This window comes from Cornus florida, unplaced genomic scaffold, assembly GCF_030987335.1.
Source record: "Cornus florida cultivar Cherokee Brave unplaced genomic scaffold, ASM3098733v1 CherokeeBrave_3.0.0_Hap2_Chr09, whole genome shotgun sequence".
Lineage (NCBI taxonomy): Eukaryota > Viridiplantae > Streptophyta > Magnoliopsida > Cornales > Cornaceae > Cornus > Cornus florida.
This window is the reverse complement of record NW_026775579.1, coordinates 94,452,365-94,471,077: the sequence shown is the minus strand read 5'-3', so window position 1 is coordinate 94,471,077 and position 18,713 is coordinate 94,452,365. Positions and strand designations below refer to the sequence as shown.

At 35.0% G+C, this 18,713-nt stretch overlaps 3 protein-coding genes across 3 annotated transcripts; 1 reads left to right on the top strand and 2 right to left on the bottom strand.

The window, feature by feature from the left end:
* Positions 1 to 987: 987 nt before the first annotated feature.
* Positions 988 to 2,703, bottom strand: LOC132273177 (DELLA protein RGL2-like). Its single transcript, XM_059774196.1, has one exon. The coding sequence runs from the start codon at positions 2,701 to 2,703 to the stop codon at positions 988 to 990; it is 1,716 nt and encodes a 571-aa protein (XP_059630179.1).
* Positions 2,704 to 5,792: 3,089 nt separating this feature from the next.
* Positions 5,793 to 7,709, top strand: LOC132275350 (universal stress protein PHOS32-like). The gene is made up of 4 exons (XM_059776816.1): positions 5,793 to 6,086; positions 7,022 to 7,131; positions 7,248 to 7,366; positions 7,463 to 7,709. The coding sequence occupies exons 1-4, from the start codon at positions 5,909 to 5,911 to the stop codon at positions 7,545 to 7,547; spliced, it is 492 nt and encodes a 163-aa protein (XP_059632799.1). The 5' UTR covers positions 5,793 to 5,908; the 3' UTR covers positions 7,548 to 7,709.
* A 1,975-nt stretch (positions 7,710 to 9,684) lies between these two features.
* Positions 9,685 to 14,657, bottom strand: LOC132275349 (ubiquitin-conjugating enzyme E2 32-like). The gene is made up of 5 exons (XM_059776815.1): positions 14,378 to 14,657; positions 11,663 to 11,794; positions 11,418 to 11,502; positions 10,527 to 10,690; positions 9,685 to 10,453 (listed from the first exon to the last, which is right to left on the bottom strand). Exons 1-5 carry the CDS (start codon positions 14,486 to 14,488, stop codon positions 10,034 to 10,036), a joined length of 912 nt encoding a protein of 303 aa, XP_059632798.1. The 5' UTR covers positions 14,489 to 14,657; the 3' UTR covers positions 9,685 to 10,033.
* Between the last annotated feature and the right edge of the window lie 4,056 nt (positions 14,658 to 18,713).

Sequence of the window (18,713 nt, the reverse complement as noted above, 5' to 3'; positions counted from 1 at the left end):
GTTGCATTTGGGAGCACTGAATCCATGCCTTAAATGTCATAGGTAAATTTGAACTAAATTTCCTTCAACTTAAATTCAAGGCGCTAATTTGGTATTCCCAAACATAACATTAATGAGCTTCTATGTTTTGTTTTAGTCAAAACCATCAATATTTGATTTAAAGTACTGGAATCTCAAGATTTTGAATTTATTTATCAGTTAAAGGCAGCAAAGATTGAGATTACTAAGGAGGAATTTGAAATTGGATATTCGATAAAGCATGCAAATGCACTGCAGAAGATGACAGTCATTTCGTCACACGAGGTAATTGGAGACCGGTTGATCGTATTGCAGAAAAGTTGATTCGATTCAGCAGCACTACATTTTGTGTTAAAACGAGAAGCTGTTACAAGTTTAATTACTTTTTTGTGGTGTTAACTCCTTATATTTTGTTGAGTTGGAATTTGAAGGTGTTATTAGAACTTGAGTTTGTATCAAGGAATTAACATTCCCAATTAAATGGATCTATATATGGACACCCTGATAGATAAAAATAAATAGGTTTTAATATTATTATTCGTACTGCAATATTGCTGATTTGATATTATTATGTCCAATTTTCTTTTCAAGCACTTGCTAAATGTCTGTATTGGAGGGTTGAAACTAATGTAGTCATGAAATTATTAAAAGAAGAAATAATAACAGAAGTACAAAGTGGGAAGAGACTATCCCACAAAACTTGAGAAGATTGACAGTCATTTTATCAATGTAGACAGATTGTAGAAAATGTATTACGATTCAGTAAGAAAGAAGTGTCAAATTGAAGTTGTTACAAAGCTAATTGTGTCATTAAGACAAACATTTTTTTTAAGTTGGAATTTTAAGGTGTTATTAGAACTGTACAAAGAACCAGAAATGTTTCTGGTATTAGCTAAGCTGAGAACTTAATACAGAATTCAGAAAAAGAACAACAGCAAGTGAAAAATTCAAAACCTTGGCTCAGACTCGTCAAAGGAACTTCCAAGCAGAAATAGAGGATAGTGGTGTTCCCTTCCACCCCATAATTAGGCATTTTCCATCCATATCAAGTGTGCAAGAATTCCCACAATTCAAATTCTTGACCACGAGCTTCGCCTGATACAAGGATGATGTGCTCAGTTCTGTCTCTATAATCCCAAAGCGCACGAAGAATGCCCTCCAAACATTAATCTTCACATGCCGAATGTTCCTTTCCTTTCCTTCAGCTGCCACAATGTTCCGAATTCCATAACTAAAGTACATTGATTCAGTGATCATTCTATCTTGATCCTTCTGGTCCATACAGTCTCCAAGGCAATCAAAATATGCACTGAAATAGAAAAGAGTTTCAATGAAGCGGTCCACGAAAACTGGAGAGTTATGGTTTCCCTCAACTTCAGCAACCACCATTACACATGGATTAATGTTTCTGACCACTCGCATCAAACATTCCAGCTGATCTGGCTTTGGAATCAAGGTCCTTAGACAATATTGAGCATAGACAGCAACTACTTCTTCAGCTTCTAGCTCAAAAAGGTTTTCATTGAGATCAAGCATGTCTGATACCATAACTATATTGAAAGAAAAGGGCAAGTTCAAGGTTTGGGCAAAACTCACCAACTGCTTACCTGTTTCCTCGAGTTTTGGTTTCGATTTTGTTCCAACAGCAGTTATCTTGAGAAGCTCAACAGGGCATTCATGTCGTGCTGCTAGAGCCTGCATCAACACTGTACACTGCACTCCATTCCTGATTTCAATATCTATTAAATGAATTTTTTTGGCTTGGGTTATATTGTCTAAGATGGCTTGCATTCCAGTGAATTGACCAATCTGACAGAATGGCAAGGTTTCATGGCATGCAAGAGTGGCGGAATTCAAGCTCATCATGGCCTCTTCAATATCCACAGAAACGAGTCGTTTTGGTGTGATTCTTCCTGCTTCTCTATCAATCTTCTCTCGAAGAGCCTCAGCAAAATAGAAAACCACTCTTTGAACAGGACTTCCTGTATCAGAAGACGATTCATTGCACTTGTTGAGAAGTTTGAGAGCGCGATTAAATTGTTGCTGACCTGCTTTCTCAGCAGAAGCTAGGAGAAATTGGACAAGTTGCACATCTCTAGTCTCCTCAGCAGAGAGGCCAAACAGAGAACTACCAACAATCCTTTGGGAAGGGGATTGTATGAAGTTTTCTGCAGCTTGTCTCAAAATTGCTTCTGTTGATAATTTTTTACCTCCCAATTTAGTACACCTTGTGTCACAATTTGGAATGTTGATCTTTTCCCTGTTCAGTCGTCTGAATCCACTTCCATAGTTCTTGAGAATCCCAAGTGAGTCCAGTTGAAATGGTTGTGGCATTTCCTTCTGAGGGTCAACATGTTCTGAGTTATCGGTTTGGAGACTAATGAGCTTTTCAATTTCTTCCTGAGATGGTTGGAATGGGGAGAGGATATCAAAATACAAATCCTCCAAAAACCCAAAATCAGAACACAATTGAAGTTGATGTTCTTGTTGATGTTGGGATGATGTGAGTCCATCCTCAATTGTGTCTTCTTTATAGACCCCAGAGGTTGCAGAAAATGAATTACTGTCCCTTGACTCTGCGCAATCTTCTGTTACAAAGTTCCCTCCCTCCTTACTGTTGGAGCTCTTAGAAGGACTATAGTTATTCAGAACTCCAAAAAGATCAAATTGCTCAAAAGATGTCATTTCACTGATCAACTCAAAATTGAGATATCACAAGAGGTTGTTGGTTTTTCAGTTCTGAAGACTGAAACTCTAAACTCTACTGGTTCTAGAAATATAGAAATTCCACAAATTTACAAAATAAATAAATAAAAGAAAGGAAATTTTGGATTATCTTGTTACAAATTTCTTATTGGTAAAATATATATATATATATATGTACATCAAGTTTGATGGTGATGTCTTTTGATGTTATCGCGCAATGACTTTTATTTTAATATCATTTGAATTTACTTGCTACAAAACAAAACAAAACAAAATAAATAAATAAAAAATCAACCTAATGCAAAATTGATGTTTACACCACATCATCGGCTTGCATTTAGATGTAGCAATTCCAGATTTTAATAAAGCAAAAAATCCCGCTGATTATCGTACTACAAGAAACTTATTGAAAATCCCAACATTAGAAAATAATTTTGGAATTGATGTGTTCAATGGTATCAGTATCATACAGCCTCCACATTGCAAACAACGAAATGCCAAATTAAATAGCTGGCTAAAAACAACTTCCTATGTTACTTAGAAGATTTTTTTATATCACCACCCAAAACACAAGAATTGGATATTCCAAACAGATGCTGAATGACCACAATCAAGTAGAAGTTTTCTTGGTAATTTTTTTTTTTTTCTTTTAATTGGTGCTCATGCATGCATGTCTCCACTAAGATTCGAATTTCTGATCTCTTTTTAAGAAGTACGAATCTGATATCGCTAAGTTTCAGGCCTGTTGGTTCTTGATCATTTTTAAAACACAATTTTCTATAAAAAAAATCAGCAAATTAAATGGATTTATATTCCTTAAACCAAATAAAGCAGCAGTAAAGTCCCCATCAAATAAGCCTAAAACAATCCATTGACAATGGCTCCACTTTTATTATTTTATTTATTATTTTTTATTTTGGTGTCGTGGCAAGTTTGTCTATCTTTACTTGGTGGAGTTTTATAGGTAAATTAAGAAAGAAAAATGATATTTCAACCGAAGTATCTGACCAATTACTTTGGCAGAATCTACGTGGCCTATCCAACTAGGTCACTTCCATCTCTTTCCCTCTCATCTCTTCTCTCTCGTTAATTTTTTTTTCTCATTCTATTTCTCTGTCTAATATGTCACTTACCGGGAAAGAAGCAAGAAGTGGGTTGATCTGTTCTGAAGTTGGTTCGTGGATGCCGAAAACTACTTCCTTCTCTCTCTCTTTTTTCTTTATTTTTCTTATTATATTTCTCTCTCTAATATATATATATATATATATATATATATATATATATATATATATATGACATATGATATGAAGTTGCAACCATATTTTAAAAATCAAAAGTTGTTTCTTTCTTCAAGTTAAGATAGTAAGAAATATTGTTTGAAGAGACTAAAACCAAGAGAAAGAGATTTGATAACTATTAGAAGAGAAGAACTTAGTCTAGAACTTGACATTCTGAAAAGTTGAATCTGCCGACGCGTATATTATTTCTCCGTTTATTTTATTTATTTATTTTCTTTTTTTAATTATTAAATTTGCTTACCCGGACTGTCATGTATATTCGGCCAAACTAATCTACCAAAATCAGCAGCCTATCATTACGAAAAGGTATAGTGGTGGTACAGAACACTTAATAAATTAATGGACAAGAAAATTACGTCACAGATATGTACATATATATAGCAAACAATATAAATTAGATATAATAATAAGAAGGATGTTCGTCTTCACCTAGATACAACAAAATAAAACAAAGTCTGAAAAGGATAATTGAGAAGATAACAAGACGAAGCGAACAGGGAACTTCAAAGATGATTTGTTGTTTTTATGATATATATATATATATATATTGTCTTTATTTAAAGCTAGCTTTGAGCAGGACAGGCTTAATTACAAGGTTTTTGACTTTATATACATTGTATGAATGGAACCCATTCAATTTGGACGATAATTGGATGATTGGGAATTCCGCTTTAGCTTTTTCATTGTTTATACGGATATATCCAAATTAATGGACATTTAGTCGGCCCACAATTTTTCCGCCCGCTTCAAACTTAGGGTCCGTAAATGAATTGGGGTAAGCTCGGCTCGAAAATGGGCCTAAATTAAATTTTCGGAGTGACTTTAATCTAACTAGGCCCAATACACGATGATCATCCCATAAAGGTTTTATGATAGATCATTATCTTCTTAAGCCCATATTATACATTTGTGAGAGTCCCTTTATTTATTTTTTTTTTTTCACACACTCATTTTTATACCATTAAAAAATGTTCCTCATCCTGACAAATGTCACCCCAATTACGTGTAATTCTATTTTAATTTTATATTTTAACATAAAATATTATATTTTTAGTAATCAGATAACAATGAAACTAAGTCAACTAAAGACTTAGCCCTAAGTTTTCTATTCTTATTTGAGAGAATATTTCATTTAATCGATTATCTAATGTTAGAAATCAATCACAAAATGAAAGTTGGGTTAGCAAAGAATAATCTAGGGTGAAATTATTAGGCATTCTATTATAATGTGATTCCCTGGTTTTTCTGAAAACCCTATTTATGGTATGTATTTATGGTTTTAATAGTAATATTCTATACAAAAATTCTATCCTATTTTTTTTTAAAAATCTTATTTATTGTTACACATTTACTGTTATTAAAAATGTAATTAATTACCGTGACAGATGATTAGACAAATATCACATTAAAAAATATTTTTATAAAATTATTATCACTTAGATTCAATTTTAATTTTTTTTCTCAAAAACACTATTAAGAATGTACAAAAAAAAAAAAAAAAATTACTTTTAATTTTTTAATCTCATTTATTCTAAAATAACCGCTTTCCGGTACCTAGTTCCTATGAATTATTAGTAGTATTTATTAGTTTGCTGTTATCCGCTATGAATTACAAGAAGACAAAAGGTGGTGGTAATCCAGATTTGATTGCATGGCTTGTTATGATTGGTCAGACCATGGTCCATGGGACCTACCTAATAATTTATCCAATCCAACAGCATCCCACGTGAACAGATCACGCACATACTGTATAGTTTTTCTAATACAGTCCTTGTCTTCCTCATAAAGGGCAGCAAAAGAGGGCTGGTCTTATTTATTCCGCTGACCCATAAATTATTGAGTATTATTGATCAATCAGAAGCATTCACACACACAGAGAGAGAGGAATGGAAGCAGAAAGGAAGATTGGTGTTGCCGTTGATTTCTCTGGATGCAGCAAGAAAGCTCTCCAATGGGCGGTGAATAACGTTATCCGCAAAGGGGATCACCTTATCCTAATTACCATCCGCCCTGAAGCTTATTACGAGAGCGGCGAGATGCAGCTCTGGGAAACCACCGGTTCCCGTATGATTATCATTCCTTCTTCACTTTTTTTATCTATCTCTCTCTCTCTCTCTCTCTCTCTCTCTCTCTCTCTCTATATATATATATATATATATGTCTATGCATATCTGGATTTTATGAACTTTTTTACATTATGCAATTTAATCTGGGATCAAATCATCTTTGGTTGTTTTTGCGGAATCTAGAGGCAAATTTTGTTATCCTTTTTACTAGGTGTTGCTGAAATTTGGCTTAGATATGGTAATAGAACACCTATGGATATATACCTCCTTTTTTTTTTTTTTTTTTTTGGGTTAACCATAAAGAACCCCCAACGCAACTCAAACCCCAAACCCCAAACTAGCTAAGCTCCTGAGTTCGCTGGGCCATATCTGAAGTGGATCCTATGGATATATACTTGTTCACAAGAATTTCACAATTTATCAAAATGAAGCATGGATTAGTTTCCTTATTATATATTATTGGGATGCTGCATTTCAAGAAATGATATATGCAAATCAATTTTGATAACATTGCCTGCTCCAAAACTACAAACATATAAGACAGCCATATTGGAAATTTTGTGACATTGTTGACAAGTGAAACCTAATAATGACATTTTAGGATTAACTATTTTTTCTATGATTTCAATTATAAAACATTAATTTCATGCAACCGAATATAGCATAATTGTATTTTAATCTAACATGATAGAATGGCTCGAGTATGAAATAACATATCACTTTGTAAAAAATAATGACAAAGGTCAAGTTTGTTTTCACTTTCCCTTCCTAGCTTCTCGCATAGACTGGGCCAACATTGGGCACTGCCATTTAGGACAAGTTTTTTTTTTTTTTTTCCTCTCTGTTTTGAAGTCCGGGAAGGTATATTTATGTATGTGTGTTACCTGTTTTTTTTCGTGTTTGTGATATTTATTCATTACTTGCTGTTGGCAGCTTTAATCCCTTTGAGTGAGTTCTCTGACCCTGCGATCATGAAGAAATATGGGGTGAGCCCTGATCCTGAAACATTGGATATTGTCAATTGTGCTGCTAGGCAGAAAGAGGTTATCTTCTTCTTCTTCCTTAAATTCATGACGACATTAATTTTTTTTGAAGAAATGTGAAATTCTCTCTATAAAGTCAGTAATGTATGTTTATTATGTGTATATATTGTAAGCAGATTGTGGCGGTGATGAAGATTTACTGGGGAGATGCTCGGGAGAAGATCTGCGAAGCAGTTGATAAAATTCCTCTGAACTGCCTTGTCATAGGGAACAGAGGTCTTGGCACAATCAAGAGGTTTAACTCTTTCAGACCCCAACTTAATTCAATTTGTAACAGAATTGAGATTGGGATTTGATGATTTTAGGTTTTGTTTGGTTTTGCTTTTTGCAGGGCTATCTTGGGCAGTGTTAGCAACTATGTGGTGAATAATGCTTCCTGTCCCGTTACCGTTGTGAAGAGTCCGCACCATGAATAGTATTTGCGGCTGAGCCTGGATGGATTTCTTTCGTTAGTTGGACGACTCCTCCTCCTAATTCACATGGTATCAATGGATTTGTATCAATAATCAATCCTTCTATTTGTAATTTAACTTTGATGTTGGATGAGTAGTTAACTATAAACCGATGGAGTTTGTGTATATGTTGTTACTTATTATTCTACCCTCATCCACCATGGTGAGGTTTAAAATCTTATGCCCGGGGCTTGTCAAGGGCAAAGTCGGCCTGTGGTACCAATCCCATTTTTATGTGAAAGTGGAAGAAGAACGGATTTTTTAAAGAAAGTGAGAAAGAAATGTGAAAAAAGATTGGCTCAACAACTAAAAGAAATACGAGTCTGTTGATATACGTGCCACAGTGCCCATTGAAGTGGCACCCACCTTGGAAATGGGCACACTTGATCTTTGCTGACCTATCATATCTCTAAAAGGATCAAGTAGGCTCGAGCTACTTGCTCTGAAATTTGAATTCATTGATCGAGGAAGGGACCGTTACCCTTTATCTCCTGTGGACGCGCCCCGCTCCAGTCAGATGGGCCCCTCCTCCCTTTCTTTCCCGAGGTTACTTCACATAACCTCGGACATTCCTTAACAGAGCACTCCCTTGAACTGAAAGGGTCTCGAGGCGAGGGAAAGAACTCCACGGAGCTAAGAAGGCAGGACTTCGAGGAGAGTTCTTTTCTCATCTTCAGTATCGGGAGTCTGAGGACATATGAACAGGTGGTTCGGATCCAAGGACTCGCCTCTACTTAGGGTTAATACATGGGGGAAAGGGCATTTGATGCCTCTACTTAGGGTCAATACATGGGGGAAAGGGCATTTGATACCTTAGCTGGAGCTTTGAGTGAAGCGAAAGAAGCATTAATTATGGAGGAACATTTGATAAGACCCGCATTAATTTAGGAGCGCCATTACCTCTTTGGACCAAGGGGTAAAGTGCCGCGGCCTGCTGCCTGTCAATATCCCATCTATCAGAGGAAAAGACTCTGGAACCCATGGGTAAGAGAGGGCTACCTCTAAAGGCTTACGGGCATTGACCGAGGGTTGAACTCTATAAATAGGAGCATTAATTACTTTTTAAGGGGATCAACTACTACACTTAGACTCTCATTAATAACAGACTGGAGCTACTAGGGTATCAAAGTCAGCCTTCCCTTTCTCAATCTCTTATCTCAGAAAATCCCATGTATTGTTTGGATCTCCACTTGGATGCTGATATCAGTTCTTCCGACTTATGTAGAATAATCTCCTTATCCTACTAAGAAATATCATAAACAGAGTCTTTGGGAGCAATCCTGAATTTCGTTTGTGTGACACAGCCATGATTTTATCATAATGGGAGCAGAAATATTGAACTATCAAATAACATAACCTTCCAAGGGCGTAAAGTATGTGTAAGTGGGGGTGTGGATATTAGTTATTAATTTAAAAAATAAAAAATAACACATGTGTGTCATCGATTCAATGCTATAGATAAACTACGCAATACTATACAAATTTATACAAATAACTCCACATTAGTATAGAGAAGTCTAGAATGTTTTAGCTATATGCAAATTCTCCCTATCATCATCTGTTGTGTGCTTGTGTGGCGTCTCCCTATCAACACATGGTGTGCGCTTGCGTGCATCTACCGATCTACGTGGCTTAACCTTCCACGACGACAGGTCAAGGACAGTTCAATGAATGGCTAAGATATTCGTGTCTTAAGTGGCTTAACCTTCCACGACGATATATAATGTTAGATTACTCCAATACTCAATGGAAATGTTAGATTACTCTAATGGAAAGATAATTCTATACAATGTCGGATTACTCTCAATGCAGGCAATATACAATGCTAGATTACTCTAATCCTCTATTAATTAAAGATTCATTGGCAATAAATTTATTTTTTAAAATATGACAACTTGAGGTGACATTTTTGATCCGAGAAACTTCTCTATATTCACATCAATTCTGGCGATCTTATATAAAGTTAAGGATATGGGATCTATAGGTGAAATTTTCGAAAATGTGCTGCCAAATATGTAAAGAGATTTAGTTACAAATTGATAGAGCAAAAGCTTTCAGTAATTTCTACTGTGATGATAATTCAACAGTATTGCAGAAGACATTCGGAAACACTTAAGGTGCATATATATATATATATACACACACACACACACACACATATATATATATATATTTTTCATTTTACATCAATGTGTCATGATAATTGTTGCAGATCTCCCACAACTACTAATCTATCACACTTGCAGATATGCAAACTCTTTTCTCCCTTCAAACAGAATCTACCACAAGTAGAACAACTGATTTACCATACTTACAAATATGAATATTGCATATTTCTAAGCTTAATGTTATCAATACATGTAGTATGAGTAATAAGATATTACCGCATGTTCCATTTGGCACAGCATTTGTATACTCTTCCAAACTATGATGCACTAACACCGCCGTATCTAAGATCCATCCATGAAAACAGCACCATGACCATTAGCTTTCATGAACTTCTTTAATAGAAGAACGACTATAGCAATGGTAAGTCCAACAGCAGCCCATGTGAACAACCGATCATCAGCCGGCCTCTGAACCTTCGCTTCTGGCTTATGCAGAAGCTGCTCATTTGAGCGTCCAGCAGGAACTTGTTCTGACACACTCCCACCCTCAGAAATGGGATTTACATTCAAAGGAGCCTCATGCGGCTCGTCAACAATCCTGTCACCAACGCCTGGCCCCAGGAGCCCTTCACCAGCAGCTTCACCAACATTTTGGTGACTTGCCTGTGCTTCACGTTCTTCATTGGTGGAGTGTTCCTCAGGACTAAGTGAGGAGCTGAGCTGAGGAACTGGGGGTGCCTTGCTCAGCATATATTCATGAATCTGTAAAATGAAGTTGCCTGTTAGTCAGATACCTCCCTGGTACAAAGCAAATTTTTAGGAGAATTATACAGACCTCCTCAATTAGTTTTTGACGTTCAGCATTCCCGAATTTTGGGGCAGCTTCACGAGATTTGATTGCAAGAGCACGCCTCTCTTCCTTCTTATAGTCTAGTGAGCCCAGTGCGCCATTTGGATTGGTGGGCATAAATGCAATTAGAGCTACTAAAGCAGTTCGAACTGCAAAAGCCATAATACATCAACTGGGTGAAAACCATGGCCACAATGAACAAAATTACAGCATGGAAATTATCATAGAAATGCGATGCATGTGAAGTTCGTTTTTTGTTAAAAAAAATACCAACCAGCCAGCCAGCACAAGGCAAGTCAAACATGAACATAATTTTGACCTCCCCTCGGCCAATTAAAACCCTTCTGACTCATACTTTTGTTTTATATGTATGGTCAAACTATTATTTATAAGTTTTAAATAATTTTTAGCTGTTCATTGTTATGCTTGTATGCAAAATAATTTTTGTAGATAATATTAGAGGTAAATACCAAGAATCATGCCCATACAGGGTGCTATGAGGGAAAGACCGGAAACAGACAGAACCTTTTGACATTATTTTGTATGATGTGACTGCTATCAGATTTTACTCTGCTTCCCATATTTTTATTAATAATACATAAACCAGTAATTTGATTTCTCTAACAATTAAACTTATTTTCTTAAAGAAAGTTATATCTCAACATTCAAGATTTGTAGGTTGGAGTGTGCAGTAACTAGTAAGTAAATATACATGTGTCTAACATATAAACAATCACTTAAAAAGTGTCATTGCTAGTTAGAATTATACTAAATGGCCTTGGAAGCAACCACATTCAAATGCATGAACATCACTCGTGGCTAGGTCATCACTGTACTAAAAGTTATCTATAATGTCTCAATAAGAAAAAGAATTACCGCTCCATGATGGCTGCCAATGCTCAGGATGATGATTCGATATGCTTAAACATATCTTAGTCTGGGTTTCAAAACGACCATTCGGCTGAAAAAAGAGCAATGAAGCTAATTAGTATATAATAATAATATATTAAAAATGAAAGAAAAAAAGGATATAGAGCCCCAACATGAAGAAATTCATAACATCTCCCGTCAGCTATACAAATTCAAGTGATACGAGTTTCAAATAGAAAATGGAACATTACTGTCAGTAGCATAAATGAAGGCGGCTTGAATGGGTATTCTGCAGGTAATTGGATTCGTCCATGATAGATGCCTCCCTCAAACTCGGTTTCACCAGGTCCTCTGATTGCAAACTGCCATTCAAATATGTTCTCCTGACAACACAAATTATGGGCTTCATTTCTACAATAGACAATAAAAAAATTCATGCATAAAACTAATCAAAAGCTTAAATTAGAATATGTTTTGAGAGAGAGATTCCACATTTTGCTTAGTTCTCAATGAGGTAGATTGATACATAATATCATATGAATCAACTAAATTGATAAAATGAAGAAAAACAATTTAATTGGGATATTTAAGTACAAAAGGAAAAAGGAAAAAAAAAAGAGAGAGTCGAGCATAGTTGGTCAAGAATCTGTAATTATTGAAAATAAATTTGAATCTAACTATATGAAGGAGGATAACAGAACTGTAAAAAGGCTTAGATTTGGAAATCTGGTTCTAGTTCTGGCCTGATTTGTGGACATAGACAAGGGCGTTGAGCGCTAATGAAGACGTAGGATTACCCGAGGGCGTTGAGCGCTAATGAAGACGCAGGATTACCCGACAAATAATTCCCCCCCCCCCCCCCCCCCCCCCCCCCCCAACACCAAAAAAAAAAAAAAAAAAAAAAAAAAAACTCTCTCTCTCTTTCTATAACAAAAACAAAAAAATTAGGACACAGAGTAGTGACCATACACATGTAAACATGTCTTTTAAATGAACTTTCTAAATCCATGATCTTGTGCCATGCAGACCAAATATTAAGGGCACAGCCATATAAACTCAGGTTTGTGTCAACATGTATTGATATGCATATACGTGTGACACATTACTCACACAGTCCTGATATGCCCATGTCCATGTCCCTCAAATTTTAGGAAGCAAAGTCCATGCTCATGTAAGATTCTCATGCAACTAATTCATTACCACATTTAACTAAACTGACAAAAGTCCCTTTTTGTATTTCTTACTTGGTTGCTTGGATGCTGCTACATTTTAACCTGAGTAAAAAAGTTGAGTTTTTTGCTGAAGAGTGAGTATTTGGGGCCTCTTCCACCTTCCTCCCATTTGGTGACATTGACCTTCCCACCAATGTTGTTGATCATCTAGACAAGACTATACCACAGTAGCAGCCTAAAACTTCATCAACTGTGGAAATTACTTCTAGGCTTTTCCTAGAAAAAAATTTCTCCCTCTTTTTTCCAATCAGCTGCCTCAACAAAATATCTTAGCAGAACTTGTTGAAAGGATGCAGCTTCCGAGTTGTTCTCCTTAGGCGCTCCCTATAAACCAGGTTCAAGTTTACATTCTTCCCCATAATGCATGATTGGTCTTCTATTAACTACATACCATGAATGGTGAATCTAGGTATCTCAACTTCTTCCTCCAACGTATCGTCATGTCTCAAACTTAACTATCATCTATTCCCTTAAAAGGTGGGTTTACTAAAATGCATTAAGAACTTAATTTTGTACCCAGCCGGGCCAGCCCTTGGCAACTCAATATCCCTCCCTTAATCACCCCACACGCAAAGATCACAATAAACAATGAGAAGAGCCAGTTGGTAGGGTGATTGTCCACCTTTGAACATGTGGGTGAACTTCCACCTACAACTCATTACTTTATTCCTTAACGAATGCCGTCTATTACATTCTCGTAGAGATTTCATTCATTTCTTTAGCTGATTGAAGTGTGTATCGTAAGTCATGGCTAATGCCAAATCTTACAACTGTCAAAAGAGTTGCAACAGACATATGAAACGATAAGATGATAAACGGATAATTCCTAATCACTTGGGTGGACATCCAACTTTTTTTTTTACCATTGCAGGTGATCTTCCACCACCAATCAACACATATTTCTTAGTCATTGCCATAAGTATTATGTAAAGCATAAGCCCTTTAAATTTAAGCCCACCCAGTCATCAGTTGAAAATTTGATATGTGTATACATATTTCTTATACTTTTTTTTTTTATTTAGATAAAGCCTAGTCATATATATTGAAATCTAACTTAAAGCATATTTATCATGTAAAGCTTAACAACTAACGATTGCACAACTTGGACTTAGAGCTGAGAAGGAGGAACTGTACAAACTTTGGGGCTGACTTAAGATGAGAGGACAGTTACAACCCCACGCCCGCCCGCCCGCCAGTTCATCATCTCCCTTGAACAGGATTTCCTTCGCCTTAACAACTTCGATGAGACAGAAAACAATTTGCATTAAGACCATGGGCATTATCTAGTGGTCCTCAAAAATGAAAAAATAAAATAAAAAATTTGAAAACTATCAACACCATGATTTCCAGCAATTTCCAAGAAAACTGCTCCTCAAACAATAATTAAGAGTTAAAAACCTGGATTATATAATCAAAATAAGCTCATTTAATCAAATGAAAGAATATGAACAGAGAAAATTATTTGCAAATCTCACAAAACATGATCACCTAAATTGTAGGTACTTCCCAGATACATCCAGAAATTGAAATAGTAAATACATATAATTAAAAGTTGAACAATCCATCCAAGAACCCTGAAGATAGTTTCCACAGCTAATTTGATTCAATGTGAAATTAAGGAATGTAAAATTGAGATCCTGAATTAGAACCCTAAAGGATGAAATTGAATGGAATTACGAAGAGTTAAAAGTCGGGGTTATATATATATATATATATATATATAGAAAATAGAACCTCGAGAGGGAGGCTCATGAAATCATCGGAAGGATTTGACTGCATCTCCTTGACCTCCTGTAGAATCCTCTTCACAGCTGGATTCTTCAGGTTGTACTTGTCCTCCGCCATTTTCACGCTTTTACAATTACGCCGTCTCTTATATCGATTACACACACAATCAATTTCCACTCTATTTATATGTATATGTATAATCTAGACAAACGCGAGAGACGGGGATCAACAAGAGATACAAACATACAGAGTCACACACACATCTATGTATTTTTAGAGAGAGAAAAAGAGAGCTTGATGAGATTTTAACTCCACTACATTGGCTGTTGACCCGACACGTCATGAGAGCACACACTGTTTACGTGCCACCGATTCACCGGAATAAATAATTGGCAGAATAATACACTTACCTCCCTCAAAGTTAGGCCTAATTACACATAATACTCCTGACGTTTCAAAAATTACAATGACCTTAACTCCGGCATAACAGTTTGCCCCTTTTAGTAATAGTCAACCCTGGTCAATGACCTTTTTATACTAATGTCACCCCTTTTAAAGTATAAAATATCATATTTAGACTTTAAAAAATTATAAAGACATTTACACGCTAATTTTTAAATTAAAAATTACTATCACAAAAGAAATTACACTTCAAAACCTCATGCTTTGTAAACATGGTTAACTCTTTGTAAACATGGTTAACTCTTCTCTCTGTGTATACACACACATAATATACTGCTCGCTCTATATATATGTATATATGTATATAAATGTGTATATATATATTGGTCACACTACATGTCCCTCTCTCTTTTGATCTATATGTGTATATATACATATAACAGAGGTCAAAAAAAAAAAAAACGCACACACACACACACAACATGAAGAAGGGAAATTGGGGAAAATCAAACTGGAGATGAGATCATTCAATACACGTAGATCCAATTAAATGACACTAGGTAAATCACCAACAAAATTGGAATTAACTTCTCTATTTTAAACACAAGTGTAGGATTTTCAACGAGTTTTCTGATCGCAAAGTTGTCTCCGAACAACACGGCTCTGTCGAACCTCGTTAGACTCCAGATCTTGGTAGTGGTGAGGTTAGGGTAGAGAAGGGGCATATGATCGGCGTCTATGCTGCGGCGGCGATGACGACTATGGCCGTTGAGGTAGTGGTGAAGATGGTGGTTGTGTTGTGGTGCCGGTAGTGAAAATGGTGGCAAACGGTGATGATAGTTATGGCTGTCGCGTTTATAATATATTAGAGGATATGGTAGTAATTTAACCGGGAGAATTATTGGAATAAAATGCCGGTCAGTTTGGGGAAGGTTAGTGTAATTTTTAAAATATTAGGGACACCGCGTGTAATTAAGCCTAACATGAGGTAAGTGATATTATCCCAAAATGGCCCATCATAACTCTCCAGTCTCCATGAAAGATATTTACCGGGCTGGGCTTTCGTACCATTCGTTGGGTTAACTGGAAACCATTGGGCCCATCTCACTTGTTTCTCAGTTTTCATTTATCTGACTGGGCTGCAAATCAAGAGTTTGTGCCCAAAGTATTTCCCAACCTGGCCCAGAAATGTTCTCTGCATTAAATGAACTCTACCCCAGCCTGAAATAAGTTGGCACTGTACAAAACCTACCCTAATAGGCTATACTTTAGTCTCTGTTTTTTTTTTGGTCATATTCTTTGTATTATACTAAAATATTACTACAAAAGAAAAAAGAAAAAAATTACGAAATATTTGAGAATATTGAATCAACGTTTTAGATTTGAAATTGAAAAATTTTTGTACTTAGATAATATAATATTTAAATAAAAATTCTAAATTTTAAATTAGTAATTTCATTATAAAATGAGCAAAAGTTATTATATATATAGTAATATATTAAATTATTAATAATTAGTCAGCCTGGCGCAGTGGTAGCGTGGTGGGCCCATAACCCACCTGCCACAGGATTGAAACCTGTCTCTGACTTTTTTCATTTTTATTTTTTATTAATGTTGTTTTAACTTCGATCTCATTCAAACAACACTTCTATTGAAATTATGTATTTTTTATACAAGTTTTTTTTTTTTTTGGTTTCTTTCTTCCAAATATAAAATCAAACTGAATGTACTTAATATCTGCAAAAACTAGAGACATCCAAAATCATAAGTAAAATGTTAATTTAAGACAAGTCATTTTTATGCTGAAAGTTTCCTCACAGATTTGACTCTAAAGTCAATTTCGAATTGCTTGTAGTGATTGTGTAACCAAATTATTGTGATCTCTAAGTTAGCATCCATAGTGAGTTGATATTTTGTTTAAATCTTTTTTCTTTTTTTTCTTTTTTTTTGGTTTTACAGGTAAGCTTGTATAAATAATAAAGAGAGAATGTACAAAGAAAGGATGGAAACAAGAAAACAAAGGAGACAAGAACTGAGACTCACAACTTGAGCTCACTAACAATATAAAAGACTTGGGGATTGACAAAAATCAGACCAACAGTGAGGTAGGATATAGAGCCCTGCAACATGCTGTGTAAACTTCCGAACTTCAGCAGAAAATCTGCGCTTAAAGAAAATGTGATCCACGGATTCATTCGTTGAGAAATAGAGAAAGCAATGAATGATAACGTATAAAAATTTAACTTTGATTGGGGAATTTCAAAATTTTGTTTTCTAACCTTAAATATTCACATACTTTCAGTCTATGTTTTCTTTAAAAACTTTGAAAAAAGTCAAAATTTCAAATTTTCATAAAACTTTGAACAATTTTTTTTTTTTTTTTCAACTCCAATTGGTAACCACATTGGGACTGGTGAAAGCAATTGCCCCCACTAAAATTTTTACTTATTTATATTTTTTATATACGAAATTTGATAATTCTTAAATTGTCCTCATTGAACTTACAAAAGATTTACAAAAAAGTCTTAAAAACAGTAAAAATTCAAAAGGACTCCTGATCATTTTCTAACTCACGTATCCAATAAAATTTTCAAAATTCAAAAAAGACCCCTCCTTTACTATTTATTTTTTTAGTTCAAAATTTCTCAAACACATTATAATTAATGGCCTTAATGACGTTTCTACCCATAATATTCCATGCATTCTGATAGAAGAAAACATTGAAACCTTTTGGTCCTATTGCTTGTCGATGTTTAGTGAGAGAAAAAGGATTGGATTTCATGGTTTGAGGGGATTTCAGAAAAACTATCAAGCATGTGCAGTGGGAATGTCTTTGTGATCCATGGTAAGATATGTGATTTACTAAGAAAGCAGATGTTGTTTGTACCTAGGTAGTAGATTTTGGAAGTGGACAAAGAAAACATATTTAATTTGGGTATATCCTTGAATAATATTCCCATTTGGATCCGAGAGGGAAATAATTTTTCCCCTCTTATTTCTTACACTAATGGACTTGACCAAAAAGGAAGAATTGTTGTCACCCAGCTGAATCCATTTTACCTATACTTTTGTCTCAAGTTTTGTTTTTCAGTGCTCACCAGATTGGAATTAATAAACCTGTAAAAAACCTAATTCTTGTGATCTCAAGTTAGCATCCATAGGGTTGACATTTTGTATAAATCTTAATTTATTGTATGTTAACACTTTGAATAATTAATTTTCTAAGAATTTGTTTTTTATTTTATTTTTTAAAATTGTAATAACTTTTTATGTTTCGGAGTAATTTAATCTAAAAATAATTAAGATTACCTAAAATTTCTTATCCAAAATCTCTGTCCGAATTTCAAACACAAATTTAAAAATAAAACATCGATTAGGCTGAGGATGACTAGTTAGGATTGAAGGTTTGATTATAAATAAGTTAAATTGAACATTTCATATATCGGACTGGTCTCGAGTTTTACTTCCAACCCACCTAACTTATAAACCTAAATAAGAGTGTATGTGCACGCGTTTTTACTTTAATTCTCTCAAATCTTGTTTGTTTTTATGAAGTACAGTTTGTTTATCACTTTTAATTGTTTTGTTAATATTTATTTATATAGTATTAATTAAGAAGATAATTAATCTAGTCTAATTAGGGTTTGAGGCAACCAACTTTTTATTAGTACTCTAATTAAATTAGACCCTCCTTGCAGTGATCGAGTGTTTCATATGGTATCTACTAGTTTCTAATTATAATATTATGGTAAATAAACGTCTAACATGAGCGGATCAGTCAACAGGAGTCAAGGTGGAACTAAACCTCACATTTGTTTCTAATTTTTACTTCTAAAGCTGATAAACCAATCAAAAGTTCGCCTCGTAACAAATTGTCTTAGCTGGAATGTTTACTCAACAACACGCTCCCTTAATTGATCTTTCTGGAGATACCACCGTC

Bases quoted from the DNA above. Each gene is read 5' to 3' on its own strand.
- LOC132273177 (XM_059774196.1), bottom strand. From the start codon at position 2,703: ATGACATCTTTTGAGCAATTTGATCTTTTTGGAGTTCTGAATAACTAT.
- LOC132275350 (XM_059776816.1), top strand. From the start codon at position 5,909: ATGGAAGCAGAAAGGAAGATTGGTGTTGCCGTTGATTTCTCTGGATGC. The intron at 6,087-7,021 runs GTATGATTATCA...TGCTGTTGGCAG, and splicing joins CTGGGAAACCACCGGTTCCC to CTTTAATCCCTTTGAGTGAG. The intron at 7,367-7,462 runs GTTTAACTCTTT...TGCTTTTTGCAG, and splicing joins GGTCTTGGCACAATCAAGAG to GGCTATCTTGGGCAGTGTTA.
- LOC132275349 (XM_059776815.1), bottom strand. From the start codon at position 14,488: ATGGCGGAGGACAAGTACAACCTGAAGAATCCAGCTGTGAAGAGGATT. The intron at 11,795-14,377 runs GTTCTATTTTCT...TTGTGTTGTCAG, and splicing joins TCATGAGCCTCCCTCTCGAG to GAGAACATATTTGAATGGCA. The intron at 10,454-10,526 runs GTCTGTATAATT...TTCATTTTACAG, and splicing joins GTCAAAAACTAATTGAGGAG to ATTCATGAATATATGCTGAG.